At 36.8% G+C, this 22,454-nt stretch overlaps 1 protein-coding gene across 1 annotated transcript in view; it reads left to right on the forward strand.

The window, feature by feature from the left end:
* LOC138696285 (uncharacterized) overlaps nt 1-22,454 on the forward strand; it is a 39,809-nt gene that overhangs the window by 2,932 nt on the left and 14,423 nt on the right. The window contains exon 2 of the mRNA XM_069821023.1: nt 6,374-6,465. Within this exon, the coding sequence (XP_069677124.1) occupies nt 6,374-6,465 (92 nt within the window). The remainder of the gene's footprint in view (nt 1-6,373; nt 6,466-22,454) is intronic.

A 22,454-nucleotide genomic window follows, 5' to 3' on the forward strand; every position in this document is an offset into this window, starting at 1 on the left:
ATTTCGAAGTCGAGAAAAAAGCATTAAAAACATTTCTCTCAACTCACTCACGCACCGTATGTTTGGCCGCATTTGATTTGATAAAGGACTTTCAAATAGGAAATGAAAGCAACTAGAAGGTCAAATATAATTTTGAACATAAAAACAAAAAGGGGGATTTTCTTAATATTTCACCATTATTTGACCATAGTTTTCCCTTAAAGTTGTTAATACAAATGCAAACAGTGTCTGATTGAAATGTGCAGACTTGTAGACTCGAGTTGACCTTTTATAAAGTAACAATTTTCGAACCACTTTCATTTTCTTCTCAAAATTTGTTTCGTGATTCGGGTTTCATTTATTTTTTCCATAATTTCCTCTTTTGAAACTATATCAGGTCTCGCACAGCAATAAAACTAAGTGAATTCTTTGAACACTGTATGGCATGGCCGTAGGCCGATCTCCCATTCGAAAACAGTTAAGACCTGAGCCAATTGACTTGTAACCGCAGACGGAACACTCGAAAGTTGTGACATCTCTCTTATCACGAGTGTGGTAAGGTTCGAGTGGATGGAACACGCGCTCGCTTCTATATTAAAACTGAGAATGATAGCCAGCTGGTGTAACAACTATTTTGAACATGAAAAATGACCTTCGCAAAATTAAACAGAAATAAGATAAAGTAAAATTATCCTCCTTAGACGCCATGAAGGCGCATGCTGACATGGAGGTAGAGTTCCATGCTTTCCCGACAACCGCACTAGAATGAGAAACCGCTTCTTACCCCCGAGGAAGACCTCAAGTTGACAGGAACCGAATGGATTCCGGTGGTCGTTCTGAAAGTTTTTGCAAGAAAAAAATTCCGTCACCATCCGGGTTATAATTAGGGAACTTCCAAGTCCGTAGTCAGACCAACTGAGCTTCCTGGGCAACATAAATATAGGATAAAATACCAATAATTGATAATGAGGCATTGATCAGGTAACAAGCTTTAATTAGGCTACTTAAGTTTTGGTATTTCTCGTAAGAATGAAGTAATTAGTCAAAGCCGGTCACATCATTCAAAGAATATATTTAACAAAGGAAGTAAGAATGAGGTTGTATCAACAAAAATCAGTTTCACTTTTTATGTAGGAGATAATTAGAGTATTTATTATTATTATTATTATATTATTATTATTATTATTATTATTATTATTATTATTATTATTATTATTTTAATCACAAACTTTGGGGAGATGCTGAAGTCTTCTGATTTATTTATTTATTTATTTATTCGTTTATATATATTTATTTATTTATTTATTCCGGTGGAATAAAGGCCATCAGGCCTTCTCTTCCACACCACCACGTAATACAATTACAAAAAATGTGTACATCATCGTTATGCAAATTAATGTAATCGTATTGACGTGTGACAGAATGAAAATACTATTAAAAACAACTGCACAAACAAGTAGATTACTCCCATTAATGAACATCTGGATTTCAGGTGAAAAGTAGCACAAACCCATGCTCACACTTAGGTTCATTCTTTAATTTTTGCGTGGGCGATGAGTGGGTAATTGATTTTGCCTCGAGCTCCCCATTCAAGAACAGGACATTTCACGTGTCATAGTTTTGTTTCCGTTTCGAAATAAGTCTTGCTAATGATTTTTATCGTACATATACATCTTGATTACACAACTTTTGACACTACATCACCTCGGAATATATAATTTATTTCTTTCACGTGGTAAAACTAGGTTACCTTGTTGACTAGTTTCAGCCTGTTGTAGGTTATCCTCAGAACTCAGTGGTCCTGGTTTCCGCGACTTCTACATGTTCAAATCCAGAAACTAAACACACTAGAACAATACGAAATATACAGACACACATAAACACATCCCCATGAAATCCTCAACACACAACTCAATTTCAGAAAACACACACACACACACACACACACACACACACACACACACACACACACACACACTTTTTGACTCCACATTACACTACACAAACACACTCCCACAGGAAACACAATCAGAAAGCGCGAAAATCAGGACCACCCAGTTCTGAGGATAGCTTACAACAGGCTGAAACTAGTCATCAAGGTAACCTAGTTTTAACACGATATTTATCGCTTTAAAAACCCATCACCCTCGGTCGATAAGCATGGAAATCACGAGACCACGAAGTTGATATTACGATATTCTTCTTCTCCTTCATAACTGAGGTGTAGACAACTACTGCAGCACTTGGCCACGAATGACCCTACAAATCACACCTGCAGACCACAGCGACCAGTTTCACGATGCTGCTGGGCTTTATTATTTTCCTAAATCTATAAAGGAGACAAACTGTGTTTCCGCGAAAATTTCGGTATTAATTTTGCATATGTCAGATATATATCTTAAACCTGGATAATTCAGCAGAATGTGAGATTATAGCTGTACATCTATCCCACATTTCCTACAAGTTGGGCCTTATGTGAGGCCCAATATATGTGGCTGCTTATTCAGATGGATGTGTCTGGTTAGGAATTCTGTTGTCCATCTTAAGCTTCTAGTTTATACGACTAGAAGTTGCTTAATTAAATCAGATATTGATTGTCATTAAGAGTTTTGTTCTGTTTCATAGTTAGTATAGACCTTCATGCTCCCGTAAACCCCACTTCAGGGTGATCTATAAATTTCGTTTAACTGCACATATAGGAATTCTAAGGAAAAAAGTTCCGAACCATAATATTGGATATTAGTTCCATCCTTGGCCAGTATATCGGCTTGTTCATTACCGTACACACCACTGTATCCTGGGACCTAAATGAGCTACACTTTATTATTCCTAGGTAGGATTTCCAGGGTAATTCTGCATTCTTGGATCAGCCTGGATCTACCATGTGCTGCTTAATGCACTCAGAGCCACCCGGTTACCAGAGAAAATGTAGATATTCATGCCTTCACATAATCTATGTTATCCTTAGCTCTACTTGGAAAACAGTAGTGTACTGACCGGTGTTAAAGCATAAATCCCTGCTCCAGTACTAGCGCCATCTGTGAACCACTCCAGACTACAGGGTGGGAAGGAGTTAAGATAATCTCTCTCACGTTCTTCCCTATCAGAAATAATGCAGGCGATATTATTATCATACGATAGCGGTGAGATGAGATAAAAGACGCGTATGGGTGAACTTTGAATTGAAGTTCGGATGAGGACACTACGACCCAGCACTGTGACCTTTCAAGATCTATTACGCTAATCCTCCAGCTAGGCGCATACCCAAACCCAAATTGACTGACTTCACTGAGGATCGCAGCGTACCCAGGTTTCGAGCAGACAATCCCATTCGTACCTAGGTCAGCCCTATCCGTGCATCGCCAGCCGGCTTTCGGGAAATTAATGCTATGGAATGATGACGGAATGGAGAGATGTTTACGGAATGATTAGATGCCTAATATGGAGAAAGGGGAGAACCCCGAGAAAAACTCCAATTGCGACCTTGTCCTCCACAAGTGTCACTATGGATTTTATGAAAAATCGTAGGTCTGATCGGGATTCGAACCCGGACTGTATGCGTGAAAATCTGACTGTCTGACTATCGTAGGAGTGGCTTACAAAGCCCGGAGATACCACAGACATCATCCAGGCATTTCTCTAACGTGTACCAGGTGTTATAAAGTCTAGTCTAGAAAATTCAAAAGTTACCAACAACTGGACGTTCGATACATTGCCGTGAGCGTTAAAATAGAGACTGGCCAACGCCATCTGTATTATAAAGCCATCTTGTGCTATGTTTTTATTTTTTTTACACGAAATCTGCCTATATGAATTGATTAATTCTATAGTATTAATCTTATTTTGTATGTATTCAGCATCTAGAAGTCATTTATCCCGTAATTATCCACATAAAATATAATGAATTAATATTTTAGTAAACAATTAAGTGGACTTTTATTTGAAATCAGAAACACATAATGGCTATCCACTTCGAAAATCGGCAGATTGTTTTCTTCGTTATATTTTGGGTATTTTCTTGTAAATGCTTGTATATTAATCGTCTTTGTTGATATTTCAAGATTCACTAATTAATTAATTAATTCATTCATTCATTGGTTTTCTACACAAAGGTAGATCTTTCATTGCAAAGCCACCATTCTCCAATCTTTCCTATTTCCGGCTTTCTCTTAATCTCCGCATATGATCCATATATCTTAATGCGGTCTATCATCTGATATCTTCTTCTGCCCCGAACTTTTCTCCCGTTCATCATTCCTTCCAGTGCATCCTTCAGTAGGCAGTGTCATCTTAGCGAGTGGCCCAACCAGTTCCTTTTTCTCTTCCTGATCAGTTTGAACATTATTCTTTCTTCATCCATTCTTTCTAGTACAGCTTCGATTCTTATTCTACTTGTTCATATCACACTATGCATTCTTCTCCATACCCACTTTCTTCAGTAATGATCTTGAAACAGTTTTAACAATTGGTGAATCACATTTGCCTTCTTCTTCACTAAAAAAGAGGTATACATTTTTTATAACTTAATATGTGCAGTTTGTCTCTCTAATGCAGCCGTGGCGAAAACGTCATCGTGCGCCGAGCCACTGTGTAACCTGCAACGTGCATAGCACCTATGGAGGGAGGCGGACACCCGAAGGGGAAGTGAAGTAACTGACTTATTAACGGATTTTCATTTGCCTTACATCAAGCACTTAATATAATTTTATACAGTACAAGGCTACAAACTAATGTTTAGTACGTGTAACTAAGAAAGAAATGGAGAATGAAACATAGGACACATTATCACAACCTATTAACTGTCTTCAGAATGTCTCTGCGACAGAGTTTCAAAATCAGGAATGATGTCACTTAATGCCAGTCGTAGTTGATCACGAAGGGATTTGTCTGTCAGTCGTGATCTAAATTTGGTTTTTACTATTTTCATCGTTGAAAATAATTTTTCAAAAACGTAAGTTGTAGCGAACATGGCTTCAAAAGAGAAAGCGAAAGAACGAAGCTTCGGATATTTATTTTTGGCAAAGATTTGAAAAGTTCAACATTTGTCAAGTCCTTACATCTAGCTTTCATTTAACATCAAATTGTAAATCTGTGAGTTTAAATTGAAGATCTAACAGCATTATTCGTACATCTGCTGGAAAAGGATCGATGTTAATGTTATGTTTTATTTAACGACGCTCGCAACTGCAGAAGTTATATCAGCGTCGCCGGATGTGCCGGAATTTTGTCTCGCAGGATTTCTTTTACATGCCAGTAAATCTACTGTCATGAGCCTGTCGCATTTAAGCACACAAAAGGATCGATGTACAGAGATAATAATAATAATAATAATAATAATAATAATAATAATAATAATAACAATAATAATAATAATAATAATAATAATAATAACACAACTTTTTAATGTTTCATCAGTAACGTGTATTATAATGCCGTTTTATGTTATACCACCGTTTTCTCGTAATACTGTGAACAAATCATACATTTAATATTCTCATTCATATTGGCAGCAAAAAAATGCGTCCTCCCATCCTACTTGAAACTTTCGTTTTTGTAGATGTATATGTATTCGAGAGAGACATTGCGACGATATGCCACTCGCAGATCAGAGACAAATACAAATGGAACGGAGTTTGACTCCAGTGAGTGAGAGGGTGGGGGTTGTGGGAAGTAGAAAGCACAACTATCATTGCGAGCCACAATGTGCTCGTGAGTCGCATTTTCGCCACCGCTGCTCTAATGAATGATCTCTTCCAACAGGAGAAGTACGAACATTACAATAATTATTGTCGTCATCACTATGTTGTGCACTCTTTTAAACAGACTCCCATGGTCGCCACATATTTCACTAATTTTAATGTACACTAAGAAAACTAAAGAGGTACTGCAATCTACGTACACTCTAAATCGTTACAGAACTGGCAACTATGTGGTGTTTACCTCTGCGAGGAACGAAGGTAACAGCAATAACTTGTGTGGCCTTCTGCATTCAGCCCCCATCCTCGGTTTTTCTCCGAGCGAACGTACAATATTAAATTTTTCGATTTCACGTTTAAGTTGTGTAGCAATCTCGTAACTTCGCATTCTACCGTCGATATTTTTGTTCAGGAAAGTGGAATGAACGCAGAGAGACAGCATTTCTCTGTATTTGTCAGTTCCGTCATGAGGAAGATAAATAAAACTGCAAGGAGAGAGCGATGCGACCACAAAACTAGGGATGGTGTTATGGTGATCTTGCCATGGGAAATACGTTCACTGTAGCACGGTCACGCCTTCACGTCCGTCTGCGGCCTTTCTACGAAGTTACTCATCTCTACGTGACGTGACGTCATTCAGTGTGATGCCAATGCAGCGGTTAGTTTGTTAAGGTGAAATGAGATTTCTGTTGTTGCAGATGTGTCTCCATGCCCTCTGCCCGCCAGACCGCAGTTTGCCGCCTGTCACAAGACCAAATGCACCCGCGCATCGGACTGCCGCAAGGGACAAGTATGCTGCTTCATGGGTCATTGCGGGCCCGCCTGCCACCGGCTGTCGTGACTTGCTTTGTGGCTCAATTCGTGCTAAAACCGGGAGCTGTAGCGTTATTGAAGGATGGGTGGGCTTATGTAAAATAAATGATACTGTTGTAGTACAAGAATGCTCGTATTTCCAATAGCACCGCTATTCGAACCTGTTCACTTTCTCTAATCATCAACCATCATCATCGATAACAGCAGCAGCAACACATAATAGAAGCATGAAGGGTTAAAGTCAATTGATTTTATCCTTCTCCAGGCGAAATTTGTCTTTCTAACATCTTTTAGTCATCGTCGCCGTCTTCATCATCGTCGTTATCATCGTCATTATCACCACCACCAACAACATAAGATGAGCATCGGACGTTAGACTCAATTTGTTTTATCCTCCTTCAAACGGATTTGGTATTTCCAACGTCTTTTATGGCGTCCGAGTCATTCCTTTCGAAAATGAACTGTAATAGGATATTTAGTACTAAACAAAAGACGAAACTAAGATACGAAACGAGAATTAAATATTGGTAGCATTATAAAATTATTAATACTATTGAGATTACTTGCCACAGATGAAGTACTGTCGACTACCAAAAGAATCCCAAAAACATGGACTACATGCTCAAATGAGCAGATTTCTACTACTTCAATGCCTCTTTTAGTTAATTTAATTGCAAATCATATTTTCAGCTTTGTGAAAGAAAGTTAGAATTGCTAGTACTTTGTAATGTTTCGATAGTGTTTCTTGATGTGTACTTTAAGTGCCAGATTAATTTGTTCTAATTCTGTCTTTCAACTTGTACATCTTTATTATAGCCTAAGTGGAAGAGACGTCACAACATGAATAATAAACATAATTTACTTGTGCTATTATAATAATGAAAATTTCCACATAATTGTTCTCATTTTCGTTTTACTGTTTTTGTCCGGTCTGTTACGTTATAACCGTTGCTTACGTGATTATACAAGCTGGCGCATAGCAAGATCAAAAGTGGGAATCGGAGCGTCATCATCACAATTTCTGCTGCTAGGTTCGCCTCACAGTTCTATTAAATGATGAATAGTTTCATTACTATACCTATTTTTTTTAAAGATGGCACATGACAGTTAAGCGGCCCACCTTGGAACTACAGCCCTATGTTTCCAATATGGACTACCACGCTGTCAGCTGATGGGATTAACGTTAGATGGCTGACGTTAAAACATTCCTTGACATTTTATGCGATGTTAGAAAAAACAATACAAAAATCGAGAGGGAATGAAAGACGAAACGTATCAATGCTAACATTGTGTGCACAATAAATGTCGCCAAGATTGCTATTGAGCACTCACCACGTGGTAACTGTAACTTTGGTAACTCAACTGTTGTTGCTCCTAAATATAAATATTAACATATCATCAAGAAAACCAACTAAAGTGAGATTCAGAAATATAAAATGGGAATCATTAAATAATTTTGAAACCGTTGTTACCATGGTAGGGATTTTTTTTTGCAAAGACAGGGATTTAGAAATTTGTGCTGTTGAATTGGAAAACGAAACATATAATTTCAATGCCTTCCTCGTATGTAATCTTGAAAACTATGTAACTAATTCAATAGTTCATAGCATAAAATATACGCTCAAAAATGACCTTCATATTCCATCGGCAAGTCTATCGTGCTATTAAAAAGGAGTGCGTTATAGGGCAGTAAACATTTTTAATAGCGTCCCTATGGATATAAAAAGTGAAACTCAAAATATAAGATTATTTAGGACCAAATTAAAGAAGTACCTAATTCCTCACACCTTCTATTCTGTAGGTGAATTCATGACATTCAACAATGCTTCATGAATATTTCTGTGTTCTATTAAGTATTGATACTAAAACTCTGTGTTGTACTAGTAGACTATATTGTAAAACTCTTCTGTATTTATTTCAACTAGACTGTGACTATTAAGACTTTATAGTACTATTCAGATTTTTTTTCGTTTGAAATGTTCCATAATAGCTGTGAAGCAATGTACGAATACCATGGAACGTAAATAAATACAATACAATACAATACAATACAATGCAATACAATACAACAGGCCTACCACGCTATGTGACATTCAGTTGTTTCTCCGATCGCAGCACTAATGCCATGGTGTTCCATCTTAAAGAAAAACAGTATAAGCACTCTGTATCGTGAAAATTCTTTGATAAATTTTGCATTACTGATCGAGTACGAAGATTGTAAACATGCCAACCATATTAGTTGAGATTTATTGATGATGTGTTAAATAATAGTATGGAGATTTTCAGTATGATTTAATGGAATTTACAATGTTGTTTCCCGAAAGCCTGGATTTATTCAATTAAAAAGTTTGCTTTCAAACTACATTCTTCAGCTGGTTCATTTACTTTGGCAAGTTGATTGTTTTCAGTTTCATGTTCTTCCTTCAGATTTCGTTCCCTCTAATTCGTTTTAATTGCTGAAAGTGAATGACTGGTATATCTTCCACTTTCAGATATTATTATTATTATTATTATTATTATTGTTATTATTATTATTATCATTATTATTATTATTATTGTTATTATTATTAAACTAATATAGTTCTTAGTTTGGCCACCCTACCCCATTATCTCCGGGTCTAGTTACCTAATAAGTGGTGCCTTGTTGGTATCACTTGTGAAATTCAGGTCTGTGTTCGAACAGTTGACTAAACAATAACAGTTCTTAATCTGTCTTGTCTTAAGACAATTAGAATACCTTCGAGGAAAAGAGTATGATTAAAACTCATTTGTAATTGCGAAATATTCTATGACAATGGTTTATTATTGCTGAATATCAACACATATACGATTTGCATGATTTAGGATACAACATACGCAACAAAGAGATTTTAGGTTGCGGGTGCCGAGTTTGGTGTAACGTGCTCCCTTCATCCTGCAAACCAAATCAAATATTATTACGTCACTACGAGTAATAAATAAATAATTACTGCAATTAGGCCTATTTGTTGTGATAAGGTACAACTATCACCGTATAGTGTACCAAAGATTTTTCTTTGTACTTTAATTAAATTTACAAGTCATGAGTGACGACAGAAAACACCTCAGGGGAACGAGATGTAGATATTAACAAAAGAGAAATGGGGATCGGGGGAAGCAGATGTGCATGTGCCTATGGGCGGCAAAATTATAAAAAAAAAAACGTCCCTGAGAATCCTGAGATATTTGTTTATGTTTTGGGAAATCCTCAAATACGGATGGTACTAGTGTATTAGGAAACAAAGATTTTCTTATTGTTCTAATGCTGAAATCGGCTTTTGTCCGCTGCAGAAATGTGATGCTTTGCTTGGAGACAAATGACTAAACATCACTTCTTCCTTCTTAGTCCACCATCTTGTGTAAAATATGAAAAAAACAAATCACATTTTTTACTGTGGTTCGATTTGCAGAATGGAACACAACAGTAAATCATTTCTAATCAAGTATTTTGCAGACTAACTTCGTAATTTAATTTAATCCCAATTTCTAATTAAAAATGTTCACACACACTAAAATATTACAGCATTTACTATTACTGTCCACTACAGATTAATCAGCAGGCCTGTTAGGTATTTATTTCACCACTACAAGATATACAAGAAAAAATCGCGCAATTGTACTTCTCATGCATTGTGACTGCATTTTCCTATCAATTAGTAAAAAGCATGGCACTTTAACGTCAATATATTATTTTAAGAGAGGGAAAAGTTAGACCTACTTACAAATGCTTAAATTATGAATTCAGGGAAATGGAAGATAATACTGTAGTTTAATTCACTGAAACATCTCATAATAATAATAATAATAATAATAATAATAATAATAATAATAATAATAATAATAATAATAATACGTGAAAGGCTACAGTGCTCATGTAAATGTATTAAGTTTCTTTCATTATTCCTAAAATGTATGGTGTATGAATTGAACAACAGAAAGCTAGTGCCTTAGTTTGTAATAGCATATGTAATATCTTTCAATATCAAGAATGACAACCATTTATTTTAATATAATTGTGACACAGAAGTTGGGAAATGGCATCTATTATTCATAAAATACTGTACGACGTATTTAATAAGCAACGGCGAGTCTTTTAAATGCCCCAAATGTCAATTTAATCTAAGTGTTCTGCTACGAATCTCTAGAATCGGACAGAACTCCTAGCGACGAAATTGACGTTATGCAGGAATCACCAGAGAGCTGAATTTCAAGCGCTATGCGCAAGTTTGTATAATCACGTAAGCAATGATTATAACACTAATTTGTTTCAAGTGAGACTTTGGGAGTGTATCCAATCCTCTGCACAGCCCTTTACTAACAGACTGGAGTTTTAGGTCAGGAAGTTCCTTAATTTTTATCAAAATAAAATATCGGTTCTATTTAAATGAAATACGTATACTTTCTTGTTACACCTACTGTTTAGTAACTAATAAACTGATCTTTTACGTAACCTTGTGTCAAACGAATTATATACAGCTACTTCGCTCTAGAATATGCCATTAGGAAAGTTCAGGATAACAGAGAGGGTTTAGAATTGAACGGGTTACATCAGCTTCTTGTCTATGCGGATGACGTGAATATGTTAGGAGAAAATCCTCAAACTATTAGGGAAAACGCGGAAATTCTACTTCAAGCAAGTAAAGAGATAGGGTTGGAAGTAAATCCCGAAAAGACTAAGTATATGATTATGTCTCGTGATCAGAATATTGTACGAAATGGAACTATAAAAGTTGGAGATTTATCTTTCGAAGAGGTGGAAAAATTCAAATATCTTGGAGCAACAGTAACAAATATAAAAGACACTCGGGAGGAAATTAAACGCAGAATAAATATGTGAAATGCCTGTTATTATTCGGTTGAGAAGCTTTTGTCATCTAGTCTGCTGTCAAAAAATCTGAAAGTTAGAATTTATAAAACAGTTATATTACCGGTTGTTCTGTGTAGCTGTGAAACTTGGACTCTCAATTTGAGAGAGGAACAGACATTGAGGGTTTTTGAGAATAAGGTTCTTAGGAAAATATTTGGGGCTAAGAGGGATGAAGTTGCAGGAGAATGGAGAAAGTTACACAACGCAGAGCTGCACGCATTATATCCTTCATCTGACATAATTAGGAACATTAAATCCAGACGTTTGAGATGGGCAGGGCATGTAGCACGTATGGGCGAATCCAGAAATGCATATAGAGTGTTAGTTGGGAGGCCAGAGGGGAAAAGACCTTTGGGGAGGCCGAGACGTAGATGGGAATATAATATTAAATTGGATTTGAGGGAGGTGGGATATGATGATAGAGACTGGATTAATCTTGCTCAGGATAGGGACCAATGGCGGGCTTATGTGAGGGCGGCAATGAACCTCCGGGTTCCTTAAAAGCCTGTAAGTAAGTACTGTTTAATACAGTAGATATATTTTCATTTGCAAATTAACATATTTCCGAACATTTCGACGCAGATACGTGAAACGTTAAAGGAGAAAATAAAGTCTGCATGTATAATATTTCGTTTCAGGATGAAAAACAGCAATCCAAACGTGAAACGAATTGGCCTATAGAATTCTGCTGTATTCTAAATGATCACTGCACATTATTTCTGCCATTTTGCAAACGGGCAAACGCTTTTGATTTCTGCTTAATTCAGAAAGATAATATCTTAAATGTTTTTTGTAAACACTGTATAGGCCTACGTTTATCAAATGTACTCCATGAATCTTTAAAATGTCTACACTTTAAATTTTGTATAGAAGTTTCATATTATTTTTCTTCTCGCTATAGGCTTATTATAAGCAACTAACGTGGTTGAAATTAATGTAACTGCTCCACTATTGAAATCCTCTGATTGAGGTTTTAGCTGATACGTACATCTATTATCAGGCAGTACATCTCACTTGACGATATGTATCAGAGAGAGAACAATTGTTTGTATGCATGTGAAGTCTGATTAGTGTAATATGTAGCTAATCGGCGATGTATGCAATGGAGGGGGAAAGGAGCTGGCCACCCTACCTCATTATCTCCTGGCCCAGTTGCTTCATAAGTAGTGCCTTCTTGGTGTTACTTGTGAGGTTCAGAACTGTCTTCGGACAGTTGACTAAACAACTACAACAACAATTGAAACTGAAGTGAGCCTCATCTGTCCACAGTATTCGAGATGATCGTTCCGGTTCAATTTCAAACTGAGCAAATAACATAATGAAAAGTGCATAGTGAGCTTCCTTAAATTCAAACATATTTTGCAGCTTATAAAGCTTATAAAGCTTTATTTTCAGAAGTTTGCGTGAAATTTTCCAAATAATGCTGTATGGCATTTGCGGGCGTTTGTTTAATTTTAATACATTGGTACTGTTGACGGATAACGGGTTTTCTCTGGCTAGGTTCTAATTTTCTTGAAGAACCTCTGCAACTTGAATATCATTAATTTTTGGTCTTCTTAAGTTCACTTCATCATGAAATGATCTTCGAACTTCTTACTAAATTAATGCACGATAAGAAAAGCGGTATAAGGGCTGTCTTTGAGATGCATTTTTGTCCGAAATCTTCTTAATCCGGCAGTGAAGTTTCTACCACATTCATAATAATTACATTGCAAGCTAGGGAGTTGTTACTGATCCGGTGCTGCGTTGTGACATTGATTCGATTCCCACTTGTGCTGATTACCTGGCTGGGTTTTCTCCGAGATTTTCCCCAATTGTAAGGCGAATGACATGTAATTCCTGGCGAATCTTCGGTTTCATCTCCCCAAATAGAATGTCGCTATCACCAATTTCATCGACGCTAAATAACCTAGTAGCTGTATAGTGTTGTTAAATAATCGATTAAAAACAACGACATTGCACCAAACCAATTTCTTGTTTGAAGACTTCAAAAAAATATTTTTTTCACACTTGGAAAATATGTGTAATAAGCAAGACAAATGACTAACAAATTTCTGTTTATTTTTCAAAGCTTAATTATTGCAACAATTGAAGTACGGTATTTGTTTTAGCACGGAATAACTAAATCACGTTCTTCACAAAATTCATAGCCTTTAGTTAATTTTGATTGTTCAATCTGTTAGATGTTATAGGTATTCATTTCAACTATGTTAATTACATTATAATAACCCAAACTTACAATATTGGCAATTGCATCCGTTAAAGCATTAGAAGTAAATACGTCAGATCACTTAGGCCTACTGTTCTGTACGGTAGAGGAGAGTTGGTCAAAACGGGATACTTAACACGGAATCTTGTATATTTCCTGTTGAAGTGATAGGAAACAATTCAATTGTTACTTATGAATCCACTATTCTATGTACTTTCATAATACATTTTGATTTTCACTTCTAATGATATAGCTAAAGTGGGAAAACAATTTTCTTGGAAAGTGCGCAAGTATCCCGTTTTGGCCGACTAGTTGGGTAAAACAGGATACTTATTTAAAATAAAGCAAATATTGTTAAGGAACTGAAAAATATGTGTTTTTATTAAAATGCATAATAAACACACCAAAAATGTTTTGCGTCACCTGTCAACCAGACCTTCAATAAAAGATAAAAAGAAGGAAAGCTAAGGAATGAAAATGTGTTTATTTTTAACAGTTGTTGACAAAAAAAAATAACAGTTGTTGGCAAAATTATAGCGATGGTGTGGATGGCCAAATGGAAATTGAGTATTGGCTGGAGTACCAAATCTCTATCATAGCAACTTCAATAGTGTAGTGCTTCCTCTTGCATTGATAAAGCTTGGACTCTTCCTGGCATACTGTCTACCACCACATTTATCAACTGTTGATCCATTCTGTCCCATTCAACAGCAACTCTGCATAGGTCTTCGAGATTGCGTCAGGAGTCAGGGCGCGCAAGAATGGCTCTCTTTAGTTGAACCCAGACATGCTCAATTGGATTCATGTCTGGAGAACATGCGGGCCATTCAAACCTGGCAATTCCGTCACGATTATGGAAGTCATTGATAACAGCCGCACGGTGGATTCTGGAATTATCGTCCATAAACATGAATCCTTTTCCGAAGTGCTGATTAAACGGTGCTACTCTGGCTTGAAAAATGTTGTCTCTATACTGTGGAGCCCTCAGCATTCCTTGGATCGACACCAATTGTGTCCGCGACCCCACATAATGCCACCCCACTGACCCACTACCTTATTGCATTTGATTTTAGAGGTGTCTGAGTCGTGTAGCATTACCTGATTCTCTCCACACACGTTGTCGATGATTATCTGGCGCAAGGCATATTCGACATTCGTCCGTGAATAGAACTTTGTGCCAATTTTGTACAGTCCATTGGTGATGATTTCTTGAGCAGGTGTAAGGTTGTCCATGGTGCCTAGGTTTAAGAGTTGGACCTCGCACTGGACATCTGGAGTGCAGTCTGCTATCATGTAGTCGGTTTCATACAGTCTGATTGGATATGCGTATCCCTATCGCAGTTTGAAAGTCATTGTTAATCATGCCAGCAGTATTCTCAGCGTTTCTCGTGGCAATAATTTGCAGATATCGGTCATCACATTCTGTTGTTGCACGTGGACGACCACTACGAGGCATGTCGTCGACAATACCTGGGTTTCGGAAGCGATTCCAGGTTCGTACCACATCATTCTGGTTCAATCCTAAGCGGCTCGCTAATTGCCTTGAAGACAGTCCTTCCTGATATAGAGAAACAATCCTCATACGGTTGAAGTTCGTAACTGACCGCCTTGCCATTGTTCAACCTCTTTAGAATGAAATGATACTGTTTTACCCTGAGTTATTCGCTGAGAGATGAGATTTCATGCACTTCTGTTTACATCTGTTTACTTTTTCAGTCGGTTTCTAGGGTAGACTTCTACTGTTTCTCAACATTGTTTAAGTTTTTCAGACACTTAAAAGGATAGCTTTCAAATGTTTTTATGGATATTTCTTGAAGTGGAGCGTAAATACCACTTCTACAGGTGATGCAAAACTTTTTTTAATGTATTAGTAGTACTAAAATATGTATGTGGGCTTAAATGAAGAGTATCAAATTATTATACGTAAGGTGTATCCTGTTTGTTGACATTGATTCATAGTCCTATTGCAGAATTTTTCATTTACAAAAGTTACAGTAGAATTATTCGCAGTCTTCCGATTCTATACTACTGCACGCCTGATGAGCCCATTCTTGTTATTGAGTACACTCATTTCATCATCCCTCTTCAGATTTTGAATTAGAGAACTCGTCGTTGTCTTCATTCTCTTCTTCGTAATCACTGTCATTGTTGGTTGTCATAGCGAGAACATATTCAATTCAGAATTTAAAGTGAAATCCCACATATGCAATGCAAGTTGGATAAAACGGGATAGTCGGGATACTATCCCGTTTTGCCAAACCATAGGGTATCCTGTTTTGTCCGACTAGGAGTTGTGAAGAAAGACATGGCGTCACAACAAAACGATAAAAGCTACAGCGGTTTTCTTTACAAAGAATTAAAGACTAATAATGTTTTATTTATATAAGAGACTTACCTCTTCAACTCTGCAAATTTAATCCCAGAATGTGCCAATTAAAATCAGTCGAAACAATTTAGTTAAGTAGCTGATTTTAAACTTTTCTCTACACAACAAAAATTAACGTGTTCGTTCTGCATGTGAGCACTGCATAATGTCCCCTTCTAGTCTAAGAACAAAGTCCTCGCATCATTCGGTAAGTTGCAGCACTTTCCAACGAAATAAATCGGGTATCCCGTTTTATCATACCATCCTGTTTTATCCAACTCTCCCCTATGTATACCTCTTCGAAACTTTCAAATGAGCTTAAAATGTCAAAACATTTTAGTGAAACGGAACAATATTTAATATAGGTAAGAAATTACAACCGTTGACATCCCTTCAACGAATATTAATTTACCTAAGCTGTTGATAAAGCGTCGTAAAATAACCTACTAAAAAAAAGAATAGTAATTAAGTGTTCAGTTCTGTGACTGCACGATGATGAAAGGTCACATTTGTTTCGGTTTGTTATTGCCTTCAAATAATGATAATAGTGCGAACAAGACTGGCAAAATGCGAAATGGGGTTCTTCATAGAAATATGTATAATATTTAATGGTTATTTCGGTTATTTTGCTTATTCGATAACTTTCAATGCAGTTACAGAACTGCAAAGTTCTTTCCGCATGCATTGTCACAAATCATTACGCTAATGACTATTATATGATTTGTTCTTTTCTGGTACTATTTAATAAGTAAACCCATGAAGCAGATGTAATCTGAGTTGTTTATTTATTTCACCTTCATGTTGAGTTATTTTTTGTGTTGATTCTTCTTTCCTTTAAGCGGTAGAGAGAAAGCACAAACTTAATAGGAATATCAGAACCAAAAGATAGAAAAAGTAAAAATACGAGTCTAAAGAAATAATTTTCCCTTGTGAACTATATAATTTTATTTTTCTGTTTATTTCATAATTACGGCATATAATACAAATATATCACGAAGGAGATAATATTTCTCAATTGTAAGTCACTATTGTCATCTGTGCATTTAAAACAAAGACATATACTAATTTTAAATAAAAATTAGGCTATAATAGTTCAAGTAGATGATTTTCCGAAAAATTGACTCATAGCAATTGGATATAAACAAAATTCGTTCAATACAGAGAACAAGAGTTTAGTACTTTAACAGAAAACTACCCAGCTACAGATTCAGTATGCTCAAAGCCACTTTCTTCCTAATAGGAAAACTAAAAACGTGTATGTCAATGAAACTCGCAAAATTGTTTTTCATAGCATCACAATAATTACTCTTCATACCTTGCGTAATGAAAATACAATTATGCAGCATAGTGATTCTGTTTTGGTTAAGGAGACACATGTGTTTTTTTTAAGCTTCTACAATTATCATCCAAAATGTATGAATTTTAAACTACATAAACATGCCTACATGCCTACAATACAATATGTACAAAATGTGGTGCCATTAGGGCTAATAGTTTTGAACTTATATTTTAAAATATATTTTGTATTGAAATCACTAAAAAGGCTCCTTGCAACAAAGTTTTCAAAATTTTTAGTTTATATTGGCTTAAGAGCTTGAAAATAGTCTTGGGAATATAAATTAATTAGCTTTTTGAGCTCAGTCTAAATAGAGAGTCACAATAAATTTTAAGTCGATTATCTTAATTCTTCACCATTATTTCACCATAGTGTCCCTCAACAGCCCCTTACAATTGCATAGTGATGGTGAACACTTAGGCGGACCGCAAGCGTTAGTGTTAACTACCAGCTGTTCAAAGGACCAGGTTCGGTCCGGACCAAGCATAACTTTCAGAATGGGAAATATTACCTGCAGCGCACTTATTACCAATAGCTGTAATTAGACGTTTAGGAATCTCTGCGTGAGGTTGTTACCCTAGAAGCATAAGACAACCGTGAGACAAGTTTTTCCAAATGTGATTCGGTTTCACCCTCTCTAATGCCTTATTACATGCAGTCAATTTTTCTCTAAATTGATAGTAGTTCTCTCTCGGAGACAATCTGTATCGTTTGCTTCAATATCTCGCAATTATTGTTTAATTTCCACCTCGTTCTGTATCACATACAATGCTGGCATTATTTCAAGTATGCCAAAGTAACGTGCACTGCACATGCCTCTTTTCTTGTTAAAATGGTGCTGTTTCGATTGAGGCTCATATATAAGAGAACTGTGATGCCAGTCCTGTCAATAACATTTTGTTTTTATACTAAATACGAGGACCAGTCGACTATTAGAAGAGACAAGGAGTAAAACAAATGTTTTATTATATTATCTAAACCTTAGCTGCAAACATTATTTTGTTTCTGTAATATAAACACTATGACAACTGAGACATTTATCACAGTCTGGTGCGAGCTTTCGAATGCTTTCATCAGAGAATCTTGCCGTCAATGAAGACAGCCAATTCTTCACCGCTGCTTTTAGAGCCTGAGGTATGAGGGTGCTTGTTATCTTTCAAAAGGAAAACACCAAAAAATAAGAGACTCTAATTTTTTTAAAAAGAATCTCATAATAAGCTCCAACGGCATTAATTGCGGTTCTACATTCCAAGAAATCAACCAGCAATACAGTTTTCCTATCCTAATCCCCTCCCCCTGAAAACAGTGGCCGTTAGATGTTTGATTGCAAACACAGATAAATACATGGCTGCAATTTTTTGGCTTGGGAAAATCTGTGTTTTTTGCAAGGGTCTCAGAAATCCTTAGCATTAATTTATTATTGTTTCACTTTTCAAGAAATCAACAAGCAGTAATTCTTATACCGTCCACCGCTGTGGCCTCGTGGTAGCGTGTTCGGGTTCGATTCCCCGCTTGAGACGAGTTGCCTGAGTGAGGTTTTTTCGATGTTTCTCCCTCACTCATATGGATGAATATCAGGTAACTTTATCAGGCGTATGGAACCCCACTCATTCTCGCCACTTCCCTTCCCCCACTCGTCATCCTTTCCTTATCATTCCGGTTGTCTTCTTGGTTTTCAGATCGCGCCTGCGGCTGCCCTCCGACGCTCCTGGCGCTCTCGGCCGGCCTCCATGGATATGCCAAAGCATGGTAGTTGGTGACTCAGCAGCGGAACCCACTCTTCTCCCGACGGGAGGAGTGGCCTACACCTCAGACCGTTGGCCAGACGGAAGGGGTGGTGTACACCTCAGACCGTTTGAGGGGAGAATGTGGGGGGCTGTTGGGATAGAATGGTATACGGACTTAGAGGGATGGCGGGCTGGTCGTTAGGGTGTTGCGGGTTAGATCGGTTCGGCGTGGGTGCGGTCGTTGGGCTACAACTCATCCCAGCGGCGCACAATAGACCTCAGGTAGCGGTGCATAGGGATGTTCCCCTCCCGGCCTCATAGGGAAAGTAAAAAAAAAATCTTATAACCAGCCACCCCTCAAAAAAAAAAAAAAGTGAACATTAAGATGTTTGGTCTTAATCACAGATAACTTTATGACTGAGAATTTTGTTGGTTTGGGAAAGTCTGTGTTCATCCACTGTATCGATTCTTGGTTGGTGTCCACATTTGTTTACGAAATTTACGTCTCTTCGTGGAAGAATTCATCGCTGACTGTCGCCAGCTGAAGCAATGCATAGACTTCTTTGGTAACCAAATTGCGCAGATTTTGTAGTTCATAAACATTCCATAACTGGAGTTGAATATGTACGAGTTACGACGATTATATTTCTCTAGAATCCTGTACCAGGAAAGATTAATCTGAATTGACAATGAAAAAGAAATGGGATAGAAAGCTAGAAAGCAATAACAATCCAAGGAGTCCAACAAGGATGCAATTTATCAGCTACTCTTTTCAATCTTTAACGAGTTCACATGAAATACTGCAACGATATAGCTCAATTAGAGATTGAAATTTAATTACAATTTATACGTAATGGATCAGTAATAATAGTCAAGAAAGAACACGAATTACACCGTAACTTTTATAAGGTGAAGGAAATTGCTTGCACGCGTAATATTTGGAAATCAACAGAAAAAAACGGAAGTGATGGCGTTCAAAGGAAAGGAACCAGTATCCTCAAAGCTTACAAAAATAACAGTATTTTAATACCGTCTTAACACTTCAATTACTGGGAAATTAAATATCATACAGAAAAGTTAAAGACATGCAGATCAAACTATAACATTTTCAGTTAATATGCGGCACTATAAGAGAACAGTAGGCAAAAGACATGAAAAAACATACGTGTAAAGTTTTTGTAAACCAATAACGATTCCCTACTGATGTATGGAAATGAATGTTAGGTGACTACAAAAAATTCCGAAGAAATTATACAATCTACCGAGATGAAGTTTTGAAGAGCTTTAAAAAATGCACGAACCGAGACCAGATTAAAAATTGTGATATAAGATTATTTTAAATTGTGGAAACGTTAATAAAATATGTAAATTCGAACCCTTTCCGGTAATTCTTTCAGAAAGTGTTAAATTAATGTATCTACACAGTTTTCTATTAAACGTTTCAGAGTTCGAAGTAAAGGAACAAAAATATTAATTGTACACTCTTCGCGATATTCTGAGAAGTCAAACGTTAATAAAATCTATAAATTCCAAAGGATTCTACTAATTGTTTCATAAAGTGTTAAATTCATGTATCTACACAGTTTTCTACCAAAAGTTCCAGGGTTCTAACAGGAATAAAACCCCTCAACTCACAAATAAAAGACTGTAGAATGAAATAGTTCGAACATTTGCTAGAGGAAGTGGTATAAGTCACAGAAGTGTGTTACGGATTATTCATCGTTACAAGTTCCATCCATATCACGTTTGTCTCCATCAAGAGATACATGGACACGGCTCTGAGAACCGAGTAAACTTCTGTCAGTAGGTATAAGCCAATACATGTTTTCATGTATTTTGTTTGCTAATGAAGCAAGATTCACAAATCATGGGCAAATCAATCTGAGGAACATGAACTATTGTTCATTAAATAGTCCTCACTGACTTCATGAAGTGAAATATCAGCGCCAATGAGTACAAATGTGTTGTGCGGAATAGTTACCCGTCATTTAATTGGACCTTTTCGTTGAATTCCAGAAAATATATAAATTTTCATAAAATATGAACTATGTCCTTGTTAGAAGATATTCCGCTGGAAATTTGGAGGAACATGTGGTATCAGCATGATTGTCGTCCAGCTCATAGTGCAAGACGTATTAGGACCACTCTCAATCTATTGTTTCGATGCCATTGGATTGGTCGCGGAGGATCTGTAAGCTGGCCAGCCAGATCTTCTGATCTGAAGCCTCTGGATGTTTTCTATGGGACAATCTGAAGAACGTAGTCTACAAGGATGTACCGACTACATTACAGGACATGCAAAATGGTATTAAAGCAGCTGGAAATGCAATTTTTTCTGAAATTCTAAGTAATGTGGAGCATCCGTGCACCAAAGACTGAAAGCTTGTGTTGTTGTGAACGGTCACCATTCCAACACAACTTCTTATTCTGTCTGTCCACTTCACACGCTCCATTCTTCTCCATATCCATATTTCAAATGCTTCTATTCGTTTCTCTTCACTTATTCGTAATGTCAATGTTTCTGCCCCATACAATGCCACACTCCACACAAAACACTTCACAGTCTCTTCCTCAGTTCTTTTTCTAGAGGTCCGCAGATGTTCCTTTTTATAATAAAAGCTTCCTTTGTCATTGCTATCCTCCTTTTGTCTTCATAGCTGCAGCTCATTTTACTGCTTATAGTGCATCCAAAGGAATTGAAGCTGTTCACTTGCTGTACTGCCTCAGTTAGAATCAGCAAGTTTACTTTCTTTATTTTACTTGTGACAGCCATGGTCTTCGTCTTGTTTGCATTTATCTTCATTCCATACTGCTCACAGCTGTCATTTAGCTTCAGTAGCATATCCTTTAGTATCATCTCCTCTTCTGCTAACAACATCATATCATCAGGAAATTTTATGCACTTTATTCTTCTTCCTCCTACTTTTACCCCTCCCATGTCCTGAAAACAGTTCTTCACAAATCCTCCAAGTAGATGTTGAACAGGACAGATGATAAAGGGCATCCTTGTCGTACTTCTCTCCCTATTTTATTTCCTTCAAACATTACTTCTCCTATGCTGACTTTTACTCGTTGTTTCATATATAGGTTACTGAACAGCCTCCTGGCTTTCTAGTCTACATTTATTTTCTTCAGAATGCTCATCAATTTGTTCCAATCCACTCTGTCAAACGTCTTTTCTAGGTCCACAAATACTATATACATTTCTTTAATTTTCTTTAGGTATCTTTCGCCTATGGTTCGTAGTAGTCCAATTTCATTCCTTGTACCTTTTCCTTTTCTGAAGCCAAACTGCTCTTCTTCCACTGTCCTTCTATCTTAGAATATAAACGTCGATTCAGTATTCGTAGGAGAATCTTCACCGAGTGCGATATCAGGTTGATAGTCCTGAACTCCTTACATTTCTTGGCATTATTTTTCTTCGGTATTGGCAGCAACACCGTC

Source organism: Periplaneta americana, chromosome 3 (assembly GCF_040183065.1).
Source record: "Periplaneta americana isolate PAMFEO1 chromosome 3, P.americana_PAMFEO1_priV1, whole genome shotgun sequence".
Lineage (NCBI taxonomy): Eukaryota > Metazoa > Arthropoda > Insecta > Blattodea > Blattidae > Periplaneta > Periplaneta americana.